General features: G+C 43.8%; 2 protein-coding genes across 3 annotated transcripts in view; one reads left to right on the forward strand and one right to left on the reverse strand.

The window, feature by feature from the left end:
* Positions 1-22,804, forward strand: part of LOC126473368 (ankyrin repeat and BTB/POZ domain-containing protein 2) — a 661,367-nt gene that overhangs the window by 240,639 nt on the left and 397,924 nt on the right. The window lies entirely within an intron of this gene.
* Positions 560-21,850, reverse strand: LOC126473369 (uncharacterized). Its single transcript, XM_050100377.1, has 2 exons — positions 21,529-21,850; positions 560-1,435 (listed from the first exon to the last, which is right to left on the reverse strand). Exons 1-2 carry the CDS (start codon positions 21,719-21,721, stop codon positions 648-650), a joined length of 981 nt encoding a protein of 326 aa, XP_049956334.1. The 5' UTR covers positions 21,722-21,850; the 3' UTR covers positions 560-647.

The following is a 22,804-nucleotide window of genomic DNA, read 5'->3' on the forward strand; positions in this document are numbered from 1 at the left end:
TAAACTGAAGTTCACCGACAAGAATTCTCTTAGAGTGTATATAAATCAAGAGATTGAAAAGCACCGTAATCATACTGTTCGGAGGAAGGTACAAACATTGTTGTCTTTCCTGTGCAAAGTAATAAGAGAAGTTTAGAGACATTTAATGAATGTAATATACCACTAAGAGGTCAGTTCTTTAAGGAACCGTCAAAACGGATGTATTGTATTCGTAGAGCATTGTCTCTGTCTGACTGTCCAAATTCTACTCAGAGTTGACATGTTTAAAATAAATTGTTTTTAATCACTTGTTAAAAGCACTAACACAGTTTATAAATAAAACATGGTTTTTATTAATGTGTTTTAATTAGTCTTAAAACAAATAAAAAATTAAATTTTACTTACTTTTATCCGACTAGGGTAAGCCTCAAGTGGGATGGAGGGAGGGGAGAGGGTACACCACATCTCACCAAGGGGGCAGGGAGGCCAAAAGAAAAGATGTCACATAGTTAGTGGACTCCCCCTAAGGATAACTGAATTTTCATTCCTTTATTGACATCACAAGAAAGTACATGTGACAGTTTGTTTCTTACAAACGACTTGAAACGAAGTTAAGGAAAAATAATACAAATGCAAGTAGTGAAGGAAATAAACTAACTCATTTCAGCTCAATTGGAATGTTCTGAAAACGCTGATAATTCAGTATCTGTTGGTGATGCAACGCGGTCTTGCGAAACCGCAGCCGACTGTTTGGTTGCGGACGCGCTTCTTTTAGGATGATGCTGTTGAGACGGCATCTGTCCTAACTGAGGAGCTGCAGGTTGGTTGTAAAAATTCCCAAACGTATGTAGCAATGGAAAGTATCCCGGACTTCCTGGATGCACCGCTACATGTTGCAAAGGTGATTGGTAAGGTGCATAAAAACCGTGAATTGTCTGTGATCTTGAGATTCGGATGCGCTGAAGTAGCCGTAAGGCCTCCACACGGAACTCCAGTTTTTGATCCGTATCAAAACTTCGAAGAGTGGGCAACAAGGAATCGAGGAATGATTTGTCTTCGTCCTCAGTAGAGGGGCCACGAGCAGAAGTACTATCCAGAAAGTTCGCATCAGGGTCAGGTTTGATACTTCCGTTTATTTTCCTCCGTGTAGCTGCTAAGCCCACCGAGGGCTGGTCGGGTGTTAATGGGTCATCTGATGCTATTTGATTATCCGTATTGTCTTCTGCCAGGGATAATTCCAAAGCCTGCTCCACGTACTCCATACCGTCTTCCTGCAGACTTGGAACTGGGTCCGGAATTGAATCCCTTGATTCTAAAACTGGATCCAAAAAACCCAGCTGGTCGGCATAAACATATTTAAATCTTTTTAATGCTACCGAACCAGGTTTCCTCACTTTCTTTGTGTATTTGCGGTAGTAGTCCCTGATATTACGCCATTTTTGTTGAGCCTTCTGGCCTGAAAAAGTAAAGAAAAGAGTCGGTAAATTAACATCAAAAATAAAATATTTAACACGACAAAACTTTTAACAGAAAATATTATTGTACCTACAAAATGTCTCAGATTGTTGAGATGTTATACGAGTATTCGCTATAGGGGATCCTTGGTCTCCGATAAGGCGTTAGAGTAATAAAGTAATTCTGATTTATTTCATTTGTTACTTCAGTTGCCATTGCTTTTGTGAAAACATCTTCACCACAATGAAAAAACCTGTAATACGCCATCACCATACCTAACATGAAAGCATCTGTTTTATCGTAGATGCCTTTGCTGTTTGTTGTTTTTATTGTTTTTTTAAGTCTGGAAACTGATTTGATGCAGATTATCACGCTGATTTATCCTCTAAAAGCCTCTTTATCTCTGCGACCTACGTCCATTTGAATTTGCTTTCTGTGATCTCCGCCTCTACAATATTTATCGCCCCCTTTTCCCATCCCCTACCTCCATTACCGCACTTCCATCTGGTACGCGAAAGTACTGGGACGTGGTTGCTCGGTATGTCAAGAGCTCAACATTGCGTCGGTCATCCGTTGCATTTAGTTAATCGATACATTGAGTGCATATCGGTCAGCTCTTCATCAGAACAGCTATCCGTATTGCTGTGTATCACTGTTAACGTACAAGCAACACTACGGTAAAACATTCCCGAACAGAACCTAGCAGTACTTCAGAGCGAGAAGTCAAATAAGCATTACCGTTGTCAACAGCACGCACCGTGAGTGAACGGAACAACTTTTGTTTCCGAATAAGACACACAACGCACACCGTCTACATTTGCCCTGTTGTGCGGAAGTTTTCTTGCAATACAGTTACAAAGATAAATGTGTGCAAAAAAATCAAACAAAATTCAGTTACTCTGCAACAGCCCACCAGAGACCAGTGATCACTTACGGTAACATGGAACGTATCGCTTAAAAATCTCCGAAATTTCGTCGGTGAAGTTTTGATCGGATAGTTACAGACAAAGCACTGTGTCGAGCTATGTGATGCTGCTTGTATGGCAAATTTGGCTTGATTTGACCACCGAGCGAGGTGGCGCAGTGGTTAGCACTCTGGACTCGCATTCGGGAGGACGACGGTTCAATCCCGTCTCCGGCCATCCTGATTTAGGTTTTCCGTGATTTCCCTAAATCGTTTCAGGCAAATGCCGGGATGGTTCCTTTGAAAGGGCACGGCCGATTTCCTTCCCAATCCTTCCCTAACCCGAGCTTGCGCTCCGTCTCTAATGACCTCGTTGTCGACGGGACGTTAAACACTAACCACCACCTTGATTTGACCGACAAGGCGTGGAAGGATGCAGCAAGTGGAATTCGAAACAATATTCAGAGTGGAAATGTCAAATGTTCTAGTAAGTGCCAAATCTCGGATTTATCAGAAGAATAAAAAAATAGTATTTCTTTTTGTGCGTGGCTATTTGTATCCAGAAAAATTGAGAAAATTTAGAATTATTCTACTCACCTCATCATTGCAAAAAACAAGGAGACACATTAGTAAATAAGTACACTGTCATGGCACATTAGTTGACCACCTGTCAAAAGCCTGAATAACAACCTTTTGGAGTGCGGACCGCTGTGAGACAAGCGGGAAAAGAATGAGTAAGGTTCTAGTAGCTATCGACAGGGATGTGGAGCTATGCTGACTGCAGTGCCGTGGTGAGCTGCGCTAGGTTTCTCGGTTGAGGATCGATGACGCGAACAGCTCCATCGAGGTTGTCCCACTGATTCTGGATTAGGTTTAAATCCAGTGAGTTTGGTGGCTAGGGGAGTACGGTAAACACATCCTGGTGCTCTTCGAACGACGCACGTTCACTGCGAACTGTGTGATGTGTCCTCCAGAATAACGAAAACATTCCCCAGACCCGCTCCTTCCTCCGGCCTGGATCCTTGCGACTATTGTTGCAGGGTGTTTGGTTACAGACGTTTCACGGCGTACACACCAACAGCCATCTGTCCGATGGAGTATAAAACTCAATGGACGTCCAGCCGCCGTTCAACTCTGTCACCTATATGAAGATGGTCGGACATGTCCGAAAGAACAGATACCATCTTCATATAATTAAGGCTAACCGGCCATTGACCTTCCTTTTCTGTGCTGGATGCACACGCATTGCCCGAACTCTTACGGGACTCGGTAAGATTGTCTGCCGCGAGTAATTAGTGTAATGGGCAGGGGCACTACGAATGTAGTGTGTGGACATCAAGTTGGGAACGTGGGTCTCAAAGGGAGTGTGCTAGGGATAAATCCCTGCAGTCGGGCTATCCTCAGTGCTCTCGATGGCTCAGATGGATAGAGCGTCTGCCATGTACCCAGGAGATCCCGGGTTCGAGTCCCGGTCGGGGCACACATTTTCAACTGTCCCCGTTGATGTATATCAGCTCCTGTCGACAGCTTAGGGTCTTGATTTAACTATCAGTTCCTATCAGATATGGCCCGTGATGCATCGGCGCAAATTTTGGATAGCCCTTATTGCCATGCACGATATGGTTTAACCACGACGGCACGCGAACAGTTTACAGACTTAGCCATTTCGGAAATGTTTCCTCTCTTGGCCAGAAAGCCAACAATCATGACCTTTTGGACGTCAGATAGTCGCTCCGTTTCCGCATTACAACTATTGTACAGTTTTCCGTTGTCCAGCGACACGCTTTATATTCTCCTCATTGCCAGTGCTTCCAGCTGCCGTCTGTGATCGATTATTGGACGTAGACGTCGAACGTAGGCGGCGCTCATAGTAATGTGACCCGATCGCGTAATTTATTGAGAACGTTCCAGGTGCCGTACCGGGAAAGTGACTGGTTCTGTGTGCCAATAAGGAAGTTTTGTTTCAAGCGGCAGTAATACTGAGGCACAATATTTTATTTGTGATAATACAAGTACACAAATAATGCAATAATGTTTTAACTGGCTGAACTGCTGTCAACAGAACCCACTTCTCACATCTTTTAAATTTTTTACACGAGAATAACAAAACTAATTTCAAGAAAAAGTCTCTCGGTACTGAAATCTTCATCTTTCACAACTCCATCCTTGGGATCGAATATTGCCAAGTGTACTATAGAACTCTCTGTGCTGTTAAGGAAATTGGAAATGAAATGAAATGATCGTATGGCCTTTTTGGCCGGGAGGCCCCATGCGGGGGGAGCCGGCCGCCAATTTGTGGTAAGTTCCTACGGGGCGAAACTGCTGAGGTCATCGATCCTTAGGCTTACACACTACTTAATCTAACTTTAACTTACGCGAAGGACAACACACACACCCATGCCCGAGGGAGGACTCAAACCTCAGATGGGGGGAGCCGCGCGAACCGTCGCAAGGCGCCATAGACCGCACGGGCTATCCCGCGCGGTTCGCTGTTAAGGAAGCAATGGCAAGTCTTTCTGTTTTGCAACCGATACGCATGATTGATCTTTCAGATGAAGCACGGCGTGGCATACATCAGCCGTGATCTTTACTCTGTTGGATATACACAGACATTTTTCCATTCTTCTGTTTCAGTGTAAAGGTTATTAATAGTTGTTTGAGAAGCATGAGTAAGAGACACTGATCATACTACATTTTTATATATTACACGTCTGCATTGACATCAGTGTTCCAGAAGCATCTTTAAAAATCAGAACAATCGTGTGCATGCACTGGAATGAAACGAAATGAGTTCACAGCTGTAAATAACAGTCTTCTGTAAACCATGCGGAAGAAAGACTTGGAATTCCAGAGGAAGGCACTGCTTGGTACAAAGACCGTTTACCGTGTAGGAATGAGTGTCTGAAAAATTTTCTCCGTGATTTGACACTCTGGGGACAAGTCGAGAGACATGCAACTATTACCGAGGACACAATAGCGATGAAAACGCGTTTTGCGAAGAAATGGTACGTAGAATTTTAACACTCCACTATTCATATGAATGTTTTGTATCATGTAAGAACAAACGACGTAAAACTCTTCCGTTTATTTTATCTACTAGCGAATCCGGCAATGCTTCGCAAGTGGTAAATATTTACGGGAACGAGATATACGTCCTAATCTCCTTGGCCCCTCCTCCTCCGCCTCTATTTCCTCTCTCCTCCTCCCCCTTTGTGCCTGTCCATCTCCTCCTTCCCCCTCTCTGTGTCAATTCCTCTGCCCCCCCCCCGCCCCCCTCCCCCGCCACTCATCTTCCCGTCTCTCTCCGACCTTGGACCTTATTCATTGTTATTGCAAATTCAGATTCTGTAGTAGTATTCCAATCTTAAGCCGATCATCAGTAACTACAACTTTCCAATTTTGTGCGAAAACCGACTGTGTGGAAGAAAACAGCACATTCATGTGTATCCAATTTTTGTTTAAAAATATATACAGGGTAGAGCAAGCCTTTAATGTTTATTTGTCCCTGGGCGGCAGGTCAGGTACGCAAGCTTGGACGCAATACGGCTAGTCTGTACTGACAGCCAACATCCACTTAGTGTTGCACTTACGACCGTGCAGAAAACATCAGATAGTAAATGGCTCTCAGCACTATGCGACTTAACTTCTGAGGCCATCAGTCGCCTAGAACTTAGAACTAATTAAACCTAACTAACCTAACGGCATCACACACATCCATGCCCGAGGCAGGATTCGAACCTGCGACCGTAGCGGTCGCTCGGCTCCAGACTGTAGCGCCGAGAACCGCACGGCCACTCCGGCCGGCATCAGATAGTATATTACATGAGTTGTTTGCGGAATACTATTAGACACAGAGAAAAAACAAGTAACACGCTATAGTGAGTACATATTAAGGTACCAAAGACCACAGTATCTGCGCTTAATACCCGTAACACTCTGTATAAGGATAAAGAAAACATATGGGAGAACAGTGGTTTAAATGCCCTGCTATTGTAGTTGAAACTGATTCCGAGAAGGAAAACAAAAACACACATTTTAACAACAGTGCACACCACAGCATTTTATTTCTCACATTCGGTTTTAACAAGAAATCTGTACTTTGTTTAAAAGACGTTTAGAGCATCGTGACAAAATCTTAAGTAAATCGGTCAAGAAGTTTTGGAGCGTTTTGCCAACACCGTTTCCCTATTATTTATTATATACTGTATAATGTATACGAGTATAGCCTATGTTTTGGGTTGGCAGGAGAGCCAACACCGTCTTACTAGAGGAGGCCGAAAGGCAAGCGTTTTAGCTCACGCAGGCTGGCGTGAGATCTGGAACAGGACAAGGAAATTAGAATTTAGAAAAACGGACGTAGCTGGTGGAATACTTAACTTTAATCCAATAATGAAGAACGTCGGTCTTGACGGTACATGATTCATAATATCAATAGTAACTGGTAATGGCGCCTTGGTAGGTCGTAGCAAACGACGTAGCTGAAGGCTATGCTAACTATCGTCTCGGCAAATGAGAGCGTATTTTGTCAGTGAACCATCGCTAGCAAAGTCGGTTGTACAACTGGGGCGACTGCTAGGAAGTCTCTCTAGACCTGCCGTGTGGCGGCGCTCGGTCTGCAATCACTGATAGTGGCGACACGCGGGTCCGACGTATACTAACGGACCGCGGCCGATTTAAAGGCTACCACCTAGCAAGTGTGGTGTCTGGCGGTGACACCACAGCCTATGTCTGTCTAAACGTTTATTAGAGTAATAAATAAAAATTTGAAGTAAATCTATCAATAATTTTTCGAGATTTTTGCTATCAACGTTTCACGGGTATAAAACGCCTTCACGACAGGCGTCCAACCTATCTTTGCGATGTACAGTCGGAGTTCAGAATGTCATTGTTATTAATATATGGTTTCAGTCACCTTTTCTGTCTCTATATTATGTGGACATTGTTGCTTTTAGAAGAGGGATGAGCTCTCGTATCTTCCCATGGATGCTCCTGCACCTAGGTAGCACTACACTCACATTCTTTTTTCCGATGTACGATGACGAATGCTTTTCTGTGTGATTATTGGAGCTGCTGTTCTTCCCTCTCTGAAGTCAGAACATTTATCGGGCCTGTGGATTAATTTCTGTGCCCTAAATCCCCTACATCTGCACGCCACTCATAATGCACACCTAACCTATTAAGAGAGATCCTGCAATTCTGTAACTTAAAGGGGCGGTCATAAAAATCTGCAACCAAGTTCGTCACAGGGAAAACAGGAAACGTTAATGAGCATTTTTAGTAATTTTTTTAATTTCGTTGTCCTTGTTTGCTTACTAGTTGTGATCTGTCTGAAATATTCTTACCGACTACAAGCACTGTAACTATTCGCAAGATATGTCATGGATAGGAGTTGGGGGAATCGCGTGCCTTCCGTGATGGGTCCGTAACGCAATTTCTGTTCGTGTACACTGCAAATGTCTACTGTATTTTTTGTTAGGAAAGTAGAAAAAAGGAAAGTGTGTACGTTGGGGTCACACTCGTCTACAATAAGGATAGGAAAAGTGACGCACAAAACTGCTTCCAGTATCTCTCACATTACCCGAACATCTGATGAAGTATCTTAGAACATATTCTGAGCTCATACGTAATGAGATATTTGTAACAAAAACATGTCAATCAGCATGAATTCATAAAATATTGGTCATGTGAAACCCAACTCGCAGTTTTCTCACATGACTTCCTGAGAAAAAGTCAAGGTAGTCAGATAAAAGCAGTATTTGTCGACTTCAAAAAAGCATTCGACACAACATCACACTAACAATTACCAACGAAATTACGATGATATAGGGTAACAATCGGAATTTGTAACTGTATTGAGGATTTTATGGGAGGGAAGATGCAGCATGTTACATTTGATGGAAAGTCTTTGGACAGATGTAGAAGTAACTAGTAGAAGTAATTTAAAGCGTGCCTCAGGGAATTGTATTGGAGCCTTGCTATACATGTTGTATATTAATGAGCTGGCAGACAATAATAATTTAAGACGTTTTGTAGATTATGCAGTTATCTAGGAGGGATGATCCAGCTCACTGGACAAAAAATTACTCACCCCTAGAGAAACCATTACAAGCGTCATTTAACACCACGTAATTCCGCCCCTGGACTCTATAGCTACCTGGATTCGATTAGGAAATGAGTCAACAACGTTGTACAAATACGTCACATTCAGGCTAACCGATCGCAGAGGATTTAATCGCGCAGTTCCACGAAATTGCGGCGATGCCGATGTCGATGCTTTCACCGCTGTCCCAACATGCCCACAGATTTTCTACGGAGTTCAAATCAAGTGATTTTACATTCCATTCGAGATGTAATAGGGTGGAGGAATGTTCAGAAAACCTGTCTCACATTCTTCCAGCCCGACGGATTTTGCTGTCGTCGTCCGGGAAAGTAGCGGCATCAGTAGCATAGGCCTAATCGTCATGCAAATGTTGACTGAAAGGCAGCACCTGATTATCATTCAGAAGGTTTAAGTAACTATGCTGGTTCATGATAGTGTTCATCTCAGAGCCATATCCGGTTTGCAGCTGACCTTGCACACATTCAGGATGAAATGCTTCGTTTGGTCCTCGGTGCACTCGACGAGTGTCACTTGAATCTAAGTAAAAACGTGATTCATCAGACAACATTACGTTCCGCCAGTCAGCTAACGTCCGCTTCCGACGACATGTGGTCCACAGAAGACGTGCAGCTTTATGTGCCTGTATGAACAATGGCCTGTTGCGAGGCGACCGACTCCAAATCTTCATTGCGTGCAGTTCCCGTCGCAATTTTCTCTTGCTAACAGGCTGGGATGGGCCTCCATTCACTGTCTGCAGCAATCCCTGTCGGGTTGGGAAGCTATTTTGATTCACAAGCCGTGAAACGCATCTCTGGTCCCTCCCAGTCAGCATCTCTTTCCGATAATTCGAACGTCGTACTGCTTATAGACACGTGAACAGTCTGCCGTGCAACATGAACAAATCCAGCAACTTCACGCACCTTATAGCTATGGGACGGCTAAACACAACTGCCTCTTTTTGCTACAGTCACGTCCTTACATTTACCCACGTTGACGTGCAATGTCCGCATGACACATAAATGTCGCACTGGTCGCTACTTTCGTATGCTCACGTAGAGGCGATTGAACACGTGATTCAATCGCTGCGACATCTGTAAAGGGTTAATGATGCAACTGTGCGTACGGACTGGGGTAACTAAAGTTCTCTCCGCTGAGCTTGTGTAGTACTTTGGCTTAACCGTAGATGGCAGGACAATCACTAGAAGTGTTATCCATGGCCAGTACATCCCATTTTCCCAACTAATGTCATTACGTGAGCGAACAACATGGAATGTGGTCATCAAGAATAACGCCTGATGACGTGATTTCTGGGGAAGGAGGCTGTAAACACCGCAGATATCCATAGGCGATTGATGACAGTGTGTGCACCGTCACAAGTGCCCTTGCAACACGACAGCGCTCGTCCCCATACGAGTCCGAAAACCACGGTTTCCATCGCTGTAATGGGATTCCAGGTACCGCCACATGCATTCTATTCTCCTGACTTGGCTCCTTCCAGTTACCACCGATTCAGGGATACGCAGAAACCTCTGTGCAGACACCGTTTCGCAGACTTCCAGGAGCTGTTAGCTGTCCTGCGATGGATGCTAAACTCCAGATATGTTGTTTGAGGAGGGCCTACAGAAGTTAAAGGGGCTGAGGCAGGCGAATATGGTGGGTGTGGCAGTTCCTGAACGCCATTTCAGCGATGGCAGCCGTGGTTTTCCGATTAGTGTGTGGCAGTGCACACTCTCCACACACTGCCACCAATCGTCTGTGAATATCTGCATTGTTTACACTCTCCTTCCACAGAAGCTACATCGTCCAGCAGTGAACCTGATGATCGGACTCCATGTCTGCTCACGTAATGACACCAGTTGAGAAAATGGGCTGTATTGTGCAGGGATATCACTTCTAGTGATTGTCCTGCAATCTGCAGTTAGGCCAAAGTACTACACCAGGGCTTAACAACTGGCCGGTTTTGAGCGCGAGTGCTCGCGTCTGCTCAGGCACGTGCTCGCGAGCAGGTGTAAAGGCTAGGCGCAAATTGAGACGCGTATAGCGCGTGTGGCGCGACGCAGCGCAGCGCGCGTTTTTGTAACATCACAGATTCAAATGGGACCGCGCAAATTGCGACGCAACGCGACTGGGACGCGACACGCGCCTGCGCCAGGTCGCGCGGCGTTGTGGTTGAGGCACAGTTTCTCGCGCCGCGCGTCGCTCTTGCAAAATTTGAGGAGGGGAGCGGAAAAGTAGCCCGGCCATATGCTCACATTGGAAAAGCACATATCAGCATTGGTAGTATTGCCAATACGATAAATTTTGCCTTACTGTGTACTGAATTTTATTGCCTTTGGGTAGTGTTTCGTTTTTCGCCATTTAAACGCTCCAGCTTTCTTCGTTAGCACGTTATACTTTTCTGTTATTTATATCTGCATAGTTTTCTTTTGTTTTTCTTCTGTCAAGAAAAATGTATACTTCAGTAACTGATGAACCATTGGCCGCTGGAATTGCACCATATGCCTCCGCGATGTTTTCAGATCGCAAGAAGGGACAGAGGGTAGTGAATAAGGAAGCAAGGAATATTATAAAATCATGTGATTAAGAATCAAGGCACGAAAGTAAAGCAAGGTTATATTCTCGCTGCCTAGTAAGCTAGCGTATCTGTACGATCTGTTACAAAAATTTAGAAAGGGATAATCTCCACAGTTGTGATCCCTTTGTGCTTGTGGTAAAAAGCGTCCAAGATCTGAAGTATAAAAGTTTCACTGTGATTACTCTAATATGGATGTAATAATGTAATACAACACACTGTACTACATGCATGTGAACAACATATTTCCACTGCAAGCTAGAAACAGACGAAAAGCAGTCACAAATAACAATGTTTTAATTGGTTCACCTTGATGAGAAAGAGCATTTCAGTTGTTGCATGGACATTATCAGCATTAATAAACTAATTATACAACAGGCTACACAAATGAAGAAAATAGTCGGTATTATTACGAAAGTAAGAATATCCTAAAAGAGTGTTACGATTAGATATATTTAATTTGTTGAAATGTGCTGCTGACAAAGGCAGATCTACTTTCATGAGAATGTTTTTCGAACTCCATCTCACAAGGCACACATGGCTAGCTTGTGCATTCCTGTCGCGCGCATTATCCTTCGCTGCTGACAATACACTGACCATTGTGTTGTGCGACAGATCAATTGTTTATTTTTCTCAATAACAACTATTTTATTCGCGATCACGCATTGTCAATTTGGCAAGCCCTAGGTGAGTAAACAGTATCTGGCATGTGCCTATCATTCCGCCTGAAGGAACGCTCGTCATTATTTTAATACTGCTCAGATCAAGAGAAGGAATGAAATCCTTTGGTAAATTTCCATTCCAGTCGCTCAGTGTTAAAAATACGATGGGTTACGGGGATTCCACCAAAATTCCAACAGAATTGCCAATCTGCTTTTGTGTGAGTTGTTAACCTTTTCTCATTCGAAGAAGCATCACCATTTATGAGTAAAGGCCACATTTCTCTTGGTGACTGGTTTAATTGTACTTCCTTTGTCACAGTGTAATTTGCCAAACTCATCTCACAGCAGCTATTGAGACAGAATTCCGAAACGGAGGGCCTCATTAAACAAGTAATTGGCAATCATAGAGCTCAATAGCTTACGAAAAACCTCATAGTATCGGTTTGCAGTAACATAAAAGAAGAAATTTCATGTTTATTTTCATACTAGGAATCTCTTGTTTCGCTAGCTGTCGATAACTCTTAAAAAATTACAGTCACTGGAGTGAAATAAATAAAAAAGTAAGTATAAGTAGTGATATATCGCCATAGATGAGAAAGTTCCGTGTGTTTAATAATTGGCAAAACTCTCTCCTCTTTGAGTGCTATCATTCGCCAAACTTTCGTTTCGATGTCTCGAGCGATTTAGGTGATACGAGAGATGTTGCGAGTATTTCATTCTCGCGGGCGTGAGATCAGAAGTGAGCGCGCTACATGGGATCAATTTTCTCGAGATCGGAGGCAGATTGAGATCTTCTCCCAAGTCTAAACAAAAATTCAGCATGTTAGCTAAATTTCATACCCAGCAACATATGGTTTAATACGCACCAAACCCAAAATCATAGCGACCCCTAATTTTCGTTGCAAACTTTTTGAGTTTTGCGTAGTGTCTTACTAAAATGTGTACATCACAGTAAGAAGGTCATTAGCGAGGTGATCGGCACTTCGTCACGAAGCTGACATATAACGCTACAAGTAAGGCAAAAATCATATATTTTCAGTTTCTGGAAAATCGTTTGAGAAAGATAAGAGGTTGCGCGCGCTTCGGTTCAGTCAGCGCAGAGCGTCGCCAGTCGGCTCGTGCGAAGTATAGTGTACGCGTCGCAATATGCGCTGGACCCGCGCGACCCGTGCGGCACTTGCGTGTCTCGCTGTAGTGTCGTGTCACGTGACACGTGCTATACGCTTCTCAATTTGCGCCTAGCCTAAGGTAGCGGTTTGGGAGGGAGGGGAAATGCGTGCGCACGTTTGAATAGGGCCGCAGCGTGCCTATTGAATTCGCGCCGACTGTGTAACGTTTAAAGTACTACGATCAACTCAAACAGTCACTTCGCTAGTTAAGAATCATGGCAAATCGCCGTTGTGTAACCCCACAGATGATTTCGCAGTTCAACCCCCATTGGGAGGATCTTACAGAAAAAGATGGTGTTGCAAAATGTTTAGTATGTCATAAAACGCTGAATTCTTTTAGAAAATTTAATTTGCAGCGACATTATATGTCGTACCACGCGAAAGACTACGGAAGTGGAAAATGTGATAGACCAGATCGTGCATAGGAAGTTATTAAACTTAAAAGGAAGCTATCCGAAGAAGATCTGGACGACGAAGAAAAATCAACTGAGGCTGCTCTCAGAGTGAGTTACAAAATTGCTTTGCTTTTAGCAAAATCCCTGCGCCCCTTCACTGATGGCGATTTAAAAAAACAATGTTTGGTAGTTGCAGCGGAACATCTGTGTCCATCTCAAGTTGAACAGTTTCGGATTGTGCCATTATCTAACATGACCATTATGCGTCGCATACAGGACATGGTAGACGACGTCCAGAGCCAGCTTCCAAATATCTGTAAAGATTTTATGGCGTATTCTCTAGCTCTGGACGAAAGTGTTGATATCACTGGAACAGCGCAGCTTGCCATATTTATTAGAGGTGTTAATAGAGATCTTCAGGTGAGGGAGGAGCTCCTCGACGTAGTAGCCATGAAGAACACTACAACCGGAGGTGATATTTTAAGTACTGTTGAAATCATAGGACTGTCGTGGAATTCTTTAGTTTCAGTGTCTACAGACGGTGCACCAGCGATGACAGGGAAAAAAATCAGGTTTCGTTGCACTGTTGAAGGAGAAAATGCAAAAACTGACCGTGCCGAATGAAATAAGGGGCGTTCACTGTGTGATCCACCAGGAAAACTTATGTACAAAGAATATCACTCTAAAAAATGTGATGAGTGTTGTTGTTCGTACAACCAATTATATAAGGAAGCTTGGGCTACAACACAGGCAATTTAAAAGCTTTCTTGAGGATGTAGAAAGCCAGTATGGTAGCCTGTCTTATTACAGCGAGGTCCGCTGGCTTAGTCGTGGCGAATTATTAAATCGATTTTTTTGCGTATTAGATGAGATAAATATGTTCCTGAATTGAAAGAGCCTTCATGGAAATGTGATCTCGCGTTCTTAGCAGATTTAACTAGCCATCTGAATGCTTTGAACATTTCACTGCAAGGTAAAGATCTGCTAATTACTCATTTCATAGATCGAGTACGAGCTTTTAAAATGAAATTGACACTTTGGGTGAGTCAGCTGGAAACAGGAAATCTAGCTCATTTCCCTAAATTATCATCCATGCAAGATGTTCACAAAGACTGTGAACGTTATTCACATAGTTTAGATGCCCTTAAGGAAGAATTTGATCAACGCTTTCAAGATCTGACACCACTAGACAGTGATTTTGATCTGTTCTCTCCATATTCAGCGAATATTGAAGAGATTCGTCATGAGCTGCAACTAGAAATTATTTACCTGCAGTGTGTCAGAGAATACAGAGACAAATTTCAGAACAAGAAAAACATTTTGGAATTCTACAGACACTTCCCTCAGGATAGATTTCCTCGTTTGCACAAACTGGCGGCTACAATAATATCTATGTTCGGTTCCACGTATGTTTGTGAACAACTGTTCTCTGCAATGAAATGTAACAAGACGCGCCTGAGAAACGCATTGTCTGATCGAAATTTAAACTGCACGCTGCTCCTACAGTGCACAAGAACAATTACTCCGAACATAGACGCAATTGTAAAGGGCAAAAAGTACAAGATAACCGAGAATCCCACACTTCAGCGACACCTTTTATTGTGTAACAGTTCACAAATTAATACGAATGTAGAGGCATACACTAAGCTAATAAAATTATGTGGCACGTGTACGTTCTCCTTTATTTGTTTCATTTGTCGCAGTAATAATTCGTGAATGATATCCCTGCAGGTGGCCGCGCATTTACATTGACTGGCGGTAGCTGTTGTGTGCCCCACGTGACTCTCCCCACTCTCCGCTCTGGTCCGGTAGTGGGGGCAGCGTGGTCGCACTGCTCCGTGCTCGCGCCTTGCTGCTCACAGCTTGCTCCGCTAGCATGCATGTTGTGAAGCCCTGTACTACACACTTGCAACTGTAATGATGAGTCAAATGGTGTTCTATGAATGTTGGGTAAAGATGAAGTGTAAATGATTAAGGAATGCCCCTTGTACACTGAGGTAAAAAAAAAAAAAAATCAAAGTGGTGCACAATCAGTCATCTCTTGCAAGTAACTGGGAGTAACAATTTGTCGGAATATGAATATGTACAATCCCGTAAGCTGGCAAGGAAACATAATCAACTGGACCTCATATTTTAAGGAGAAAAAAGATATGAGCCCCAGCAATCAGTCCCGCCGGAAAATTTGGGCCATAATTCTGATAATACGCAGTTATGACCTTCTGAAAGTACAGCTTTTGAACTTCCGCGCAGCGTTTGTTTATCACTCGCTTTGCCCCACTACAGTCACCTAACGCCCGAACGCTAAGTGTTACACAGTGTAGTGAGTAAGGAGTTTGCCATTGGTAACACGCATTCTCCATTACGTCAGACTGTCCTGTTCCTAACTTGCTTTGGACATTTTTATGGTTCAAATGGCTTTGAGCACTATGGGACTCAACTGCTGTGGTCATAAGTCCCCTAGAACTTAGAACTACTTAAACCTAACTAACCTAAGGACATCACACACATCCATACCCGAGGCAGGATTCGAACCTGCGACCGTAGCGGTCGTGCGGCTCCAGACTGTAGCGCCTTTAACCGCTCGGCCACTCCGGCCGGCGACATTTTTATGTTGCGATACACATATGGAGTGTAAATGAATCAACCGAATTAGTGTGTCATTAAAGAAGCAGCGCAGCACTATTTAATTATTAAAATTGCTCGTTTGCGCTACTTTCTTTGGATTTTGAAAATGGCACTGTTAAAATTAGGTACATCTGCAGGAGATGCGCTGTTCTTCAAAGTGATTGGTACGATTAAAATGTAATTCGGAAATCGTGAAGTTCTTTTTCTAAAAAATTTTCAGTTACTTAGGTTTACAGATTTTGATTTTGACGCATATATATAGCTACAGAATATGAATACAAGAGTACTGTTAAAATAATATTGAACGTATATGTGCATGAGATTGACATATTACGTACGCAAATTACTTATCATTTTCCGCGTGGAATAAGGTGTTCTCGAACAAGATCTCAAAAGACATCGGCAGACGTGTTCACCTCCCCCCTAATCTTCCTTCGCATTCAACATCTCGAGAATAGGAGCCCTCTTGTTGACACATCACTGTGTGGTACTACGCTCTCAAGTATTACGCGGCCGCAGAGCGGCGGAGAGACAATCGGTGCGCGCGAAAGATTAAAAGGTGTACTTTTAGAAGGTCATAATAACTGCGTACTATCAGAATCGTAGCCCACTTTCTCCCGCGGGATCAATTGCAGGGGCTAATATCTTGCAAGTGTGCTTTTTGCTACTTGAAATGTGGAGTCAAGTTGGTGATTATTATGGCCGAGAACAATCAAGTGCTGGCCGTTGTGACCGAGCGGTTCTAGCCGCTTCAGTCCGGAACCGCGCTGCTGCTACGGTCGCAGGTTCGAATCCTGCCTCGGGCATGGATGTGTGTGATGTCCTTAGGTTAGTTAGGTCTAAGTAGTTCTAAGTCTAACGGACTGATGACCTCAGATGTTAAGTCTCATATTGCTCAGAGCCATTTGAACCATTTTTGAATAATCAAGTTAGTATGTCTCCGTGTGAGTCCCAGGTATCACAAAGACAGACTTCGCTCGTTGGTAAGATACTGGGAAAAGTAAGCAGTCTACAAAGCAGATTGCTAAGACAACACACGTCTTTAGCCTCGTTCAAACAGCAAACGGGCATTGTTGCACGCAGTGGAGTCTTCCCGGAGTAGAAGAAGGCTGTTGCCGCCGCTAGACCGCCATAGGCCGCGGCAGGCAAGTGTGAGAAATGTCGGAAGAACCCCAAAAAGAAATTGGTCTAGTGCGTGCAAACGTGTTTATGTACGGTACAAGCCATACCGAATATAAAATTGTGTCGAAAAAAGGCGATCAGTCTGGTCCACAAACATAGTAATTTATTCTATGTATTTTAAATATATTCTACCCCACGAATATATTGTTGTATAAAATATAGTTCAACTGATATAATAATGAGCTTGCACAAGCTTAGACAACAGTTCTACATTCCAAAGTAGACACTAGACGCGTACAAAGTAATAATGTAGTATCATTCTTGAGGATGACTTAATGAAATACTTGGATGTCTAATTACTTTCGCTTTCTATGTTTTGATTAGACACTTAACGAAGCGCATTTAACTTTTCGAATTGTCTACGAGACATACAAAAATAATTCATAAGGCCGCAGTTCCTCGCAGAGACGGTAGAATTAACCATAGCATTCTAGTTTACTGCGAATATGGTATAACTACATTATTCGTTTCCTCGAAGAGAGTGTAAATAAAATCAGCAGTTGGTCTCTGAGCCGTAAAGCTGCCGAGATTGCGTTTCACAAAGAAAATATTGTTGCGGTTGAGAGAAACGAGTAACAACACAAGGGCATGCCATATCCGTTGAAATATGTTAAGGCAATTTCTGTGGACACTGTGAACATGATTTAAAAATACGTTTTCTGTTCCACAGTTACCTCTACAACTGTGACCAAATCTAATCACACTGATTTGGAACATAATGGAACAAAAATTCAGCAAGACATTGTAATATTTCTGGCTTTTAAAACCATCGTATTCAGCTACAAGGAGCTCTTCTTTGAGCAGTTTTTCGTCAGACAGACCGCTAAATCGTAGTCCTATCCCGCGACTGGCTGCTGTGCTCGGAAATAGCGTGCCAAAATGATAAACTGTGTTATTAATATTAGAAAAATAAACACTAAAATTACTTGCCTTTCGTATAAAAGTATCTCTCAATAGCAGGCATCGTTCCATTATTTCAAGAGAGTTAATTACCCGCAGAATAATAAACAATTGTTAAACGGAAAGGCAGACGAAGCACCTCAGAGATCTTCGGGTCACGCCTAACTTGGATGGCAGGCGAGCTGGTTCTGCTGTTAAGATCAGACCTCTACCGCCAGTCGCCGAGGACAGACATGTTGTCTGCTGCGGTCGGTATTGGTTAAGAACTTAATTGGGAATCTCTGGTTTTTTGAGATGTAACTGAGAACTAGTTTGACGGTAATTACGCTAACACGAAGATCATTATTTTGTTTGTTCTCTACGAAAATATAAAGAATAGAAATTATTTGTGATTCTGGCCGAGCGGTTCTAGGCGCTTCAGTCGGGAACCGTGCTGCTGCTACGATCGCAGGTTCGAATCCTGCCTCGGGCATGGATGTGTGTCGTTAGGTGAGTTAGGTTTAAGTAGTTCTGAGAAGTCTAGGGGACTGATGACCTTAGATGTTAAGTCCCATAGTGCTTTGAGCCATTAGAACCATTTGTGATTCATAAAGTGGACTATAAGTGTGCAGTTTCTCGTATTCTACTAATAAAAACCGAGTGGCATCCCGTAGAAACAAACGAATTCAAAATTTAATTATTCATACAATACCAGTTCTCCGCTAACGGTTTGTTACAGCCTCAAGATAACGGATTCACGACCTACGTGCTGTTTTCTGCCCATGGGACAACAACTGTAGAAGAATGCAGGTTGGTGAACATTATTCAGAACTTTCGCATTCCACTCAGGGCGGTGGAAGCACCAAGGCATCTGACGTGTACTGCAGTCTTAGTACAAATGACATCAATAACACGTCGTCTGTGGTAACACACAGGAAGTAATGAAGGACGAAAGTTTTCGTGGGAAGGATTTTATCATACACACGTAAATCCCTTTCGCTATCTCTCTCTCTCTCTCTCTCTCACTTGCCGTACTATTTCTATTAATCGTGGGTTGAAAATTACTAAGAGAGAGACATAAATTTAAAGAAGCAATCGTAGACGACAGGGTGAAAGCGTGTGCACACGTTGAAAACACTAAATACAAACATTTAACATCTTCGTGCTTTAATGCAACGCGAGCTAGAAAACGCTGTAATACAGTTTGGAGTTGGATGTAGTGACGATGAGAGTTACCCAAACTCTGTCGATGTTTCAGCCCCCAGATGAGAGATGCGATATGGCAGATGGCGCAGAATCTGGCAGTTGAACCGGAACGTAAGTATATGTCGCGTACAGGTTAAGAAATCCAGTACTGTTTTACTGCAACAATTCACTGGAAACAGTGAATTGGTTCAAATGGTTCTGGCACTATGGGACTTAACATGTGAGGTCATCAGTCCCCAAGACTTAGAACTACTTACCTAACTAACCTAAGGACATCAAACACATCGCGGTTCCAGACTGAAGCGCCTAGAACCGCTCGGTCACAGCGGCCGGCGAAACAGTGAAGTATCTAAAAGTAACCATCCGGAGCGACCCATACTCGAAGGACCACTGAAACCAAACTGTAGAAAAAGCTGATGCCAGCCCCAGATTCATTGGGAGAATCTTAAGGAAAAGTAATTAAGGGGAGGTGTTCGACCGATTATTGAGTATTGCTCATCTGTATGCTATCTTCACCAAGTTGGATTAGTAGACGAGATAGAGAAGATCCGACTAAGAGCAGCGCGTTTAGTCACGAAACAGTTTAAAAGTCCCAGAACGTAATGGAGACTCTCAACAAACCTGTGTAAGACGCTACAAGAATAGCGTTGAGCAGCGGGGAGAGGTTTCCTGTTTAAATTTCGAGAACGTACGTGGCTTGAAGAGGTTTGCAATAGACTATCTTCTGCCAAATATGTCTCGTGAAACGACGAAGATGAGAAAACCGGAAAAATTTGGACTCTTACGTAGGTTTTCCTTCTGCCCGCGTGCCATTCGCCAAAGGAAAACGGAAGGAGGGAACAGTAATGCCTAAAGTACCGTCCCCCACGCACGGTATACTCTAGAAGTAAAGGGAGATAGTGATACAGCTCATGAAACTGCAGTTTAACCTTTAAGATACACCATACTTTTACTACTATGTACAGCAATCAGTAAGAAGCAATATGGGTAGCAATAAGTTAGTTAATTCGAATTCCAGGCATGCAATGTGTACTCTTCAGTTTTCCCAACGTCAGTAATCTTTTGTAACGGAGTGTACTTGCAGTTCCACCTCCCTTAGTAGTGACGCAATGTCTGTCAAGACACACACACACACAGGCAGCCTCGCAGCCCAACAACACACACACAGGCAACCTCGCAGCTCATCGCTATGAAGTTATTTGAGGCAATTGTTGCCGGTTCTTGGTGCAGGAACTAAGACTAACATGAACGCAACATATTGTGCATTAACTGGATACACGACCGACACGTAGCCCATGTAAACAGTTTTAGCAGATAAATACGTGGGAATATGGGATCGGGGCGATTTAAAGTACAACGATATAAATGATGTTGCAGCAGAAACAGTTGCTCGAGACCCAGTGGAAGAATTCGAAGGAAATGTGTAATTCAGCTATGAAGGGGGTAGCTCATAACACTCTCGTTCAGCCAATTCTTGAGCATTCCTCGTGAGTCTGGAATCCTAACCAGGCATTTCTTCCTGCATGCTACACCTCGCGAAAAGACGTTATACGAAGCCTTACTGCAGCAGTCCTTCCCACGCACCTTCTGCGAATGGAACAAGAATGGGAATACATCATAAGTGTACACGCAGTACAGTACGTTGCACCATACACCGTAATGTAGCTTGATGAATATACTGCGTGCTAATTATAAACGTGCAGCTACTCACAGAGATCCAGTGTGGGCTGCTATTATCATATGGCAGGAAAACGTGGTAGATATTCTAATGCGTAAATGCGGAACCGATTTATGCTGAAAAACGATTATTTCCAATTTTAGACCCAGGTGTAAATCTGTCCCTATTAGCATCTCATCGGCGTCTCATATTGAACAAATTGTGTAAGCTGCAGTTAATAGTAACATCACTTGGTTGACCTTTCCTGCCCAGGCCCTGTTCCTAATCCTTTACATATATTTCTATACGACTTTCTTGCATTCGCAGCGCCAGATTTGCGCCTAGTGGCTAAAATTGGAACTAATGCTGCACCTGTTAAATCGGTTCCACACTACCACATTAGCATAGCTACAAAGTTTCGCTGCCGTACGATAATTACAGCCAACTCTGGACCTCTGCGAGTAGGTGCATTTTAACTATAACCACTCGGTAGATATTTTCGTACATGTGCCGGATTCGATCGAATCCCAGCGTATTAATTCGACCCTGAGCTGCATTTGCGTTACTTCGTGCTACTAAAGAAACGAGGTAGGTTTCTCAAACTCCCCACTGATGACACTTTCCAGATTAAAAAAAAAAAAAAAAAAAAAAAAGAGGGAATTATCTTTGTCTAGAACGAATGTAGCAACACTGGTTTCGACGAGGCCGTAACGAATAACAAACAGATGACAAACAATACTTACCAACGGATTTCCTTTCAGTCCTCGTATGCTCTTTGAAATCCGGAAACAATTCGCAACAAATGTCGCGCCATGCTGCGTCTTTCTTGTTTCTGTCCTTATAGTCTTCGATCCGTATGTCCCAAATGCAGGGCCTCTTTTCCACCGCCAAAATTAAAATCTCGCCCTCTATTCTCTCAATGTCGAGGGGACACATGGTGTACTTGTACGGTAGTGCCGGCGATAAGAGAGGTTATGTAGCTGACCAGCGCCTGCGCCCAGCCGACCCCTCTCCGCCCAACTGCCGCAGCGGCCGTGGCAGCTGCGCACAGCGCGGCGCTGTTGCCGCGCGTTTTCCGCTCCGCCGTGAGCGCCGCAGCCGGCGGGCGGCGACGTTCCGCAGCCGCAGACTCCCCTTCCCCCTCCGCCCACGACGCCATCCCCTGTGACCGCACTTCCCCACCCTGGCTAACTGCCGCATCGACTCCCAGCGCCCTAGCAGTGCGTCGACTCGCCGCGTAGCTGCAGTTCCGCAGACATTCCGCTCGTGACAACCCAGCGTTCTGAGAAGACGACATGTTTGGGGCTCGTGCCCGTGTAACTTTGAAAATCAGTTACATTCCTTTCCTGCCTTCTGTCCCATCTAGCAGGTTTCGAAGTAAAGGCGCAGGGACTTGTTAACATACCTTGAGGTGAAGAAAGTTATTGCATAGCGATACGCACATACACTACTGGCCATTAAAATTGCTACACCACGAAGATGACGTGCTACAGACGCGAAATTTAACCGACAGGAAGAGGATGCTGTGATATGCAAATGATTAGCTTCTCTGAGCATTCCCACAAGTTTCCAAAATCGATTTCTCATATACAAACAGCAGTTGACCGGCGTTGCCTGGTGAAACGTTGTTGCGATGCCCTGTGTAAGGAGGAGAAATGCGTACCATCACGTTTCCGACTTTGATAAAGGTCGGATTGTGACCTATCGCGATTGCGGTTTATCGTATCGCGACATTGCTGCTCGCGTTGGTCGAGATCCAATGACTGTTAGCAGGATATGGAATCGGTGGGTTCAGGAGGGTAATACGGAACGCCGTGCAGGATCCCTGGATATCAACGGCCTCGTATCACTAGCAGTCCAGATGACAGGCATCTTATCCGCATGGCTGTAACGGATCGTGCAGCCACGTCACGATCCCTGAGCCAACAGATGGGGACGTTTGCAAGACAACAACCATCTGCACGAACAGTTCCACGACGTTTGCAGCAGCATGGACTATCAGCTCGGAGGCCATGACAG

Source organism: Schistocerca serialis, chromosome 4, assembly GCF_023864345.2.
Source record: "Schistocerca serialis cubense isolate TAMUIC-IGC-003099 chromosome 4, iqSchSeri2.2, whole genome shotgun sequence".
NCBI classification, from domain to species: Eukaryota; Metazoa; Arthropoda; class Insecta; order Orthoptera; family Acrididae; genus Schistocerca; species Schistocerca serialis.

Coding starts and splice junctions, on each gene's coding strand:
- LOC126473369 (XM_050100377.1), bottom strand. CDS start 21,721: ATGTGTCCCCTCGACATTGAGAGAATAGAGGGCGAGATTTTAATTTTG. Junction 1,436..21,528: donor GACTGAAAGGAAATCCGTTG/GTAAGTATTGTT, acceptor TTACTTTTTCAG/GCCAGAAGGCTCAACAAAAA.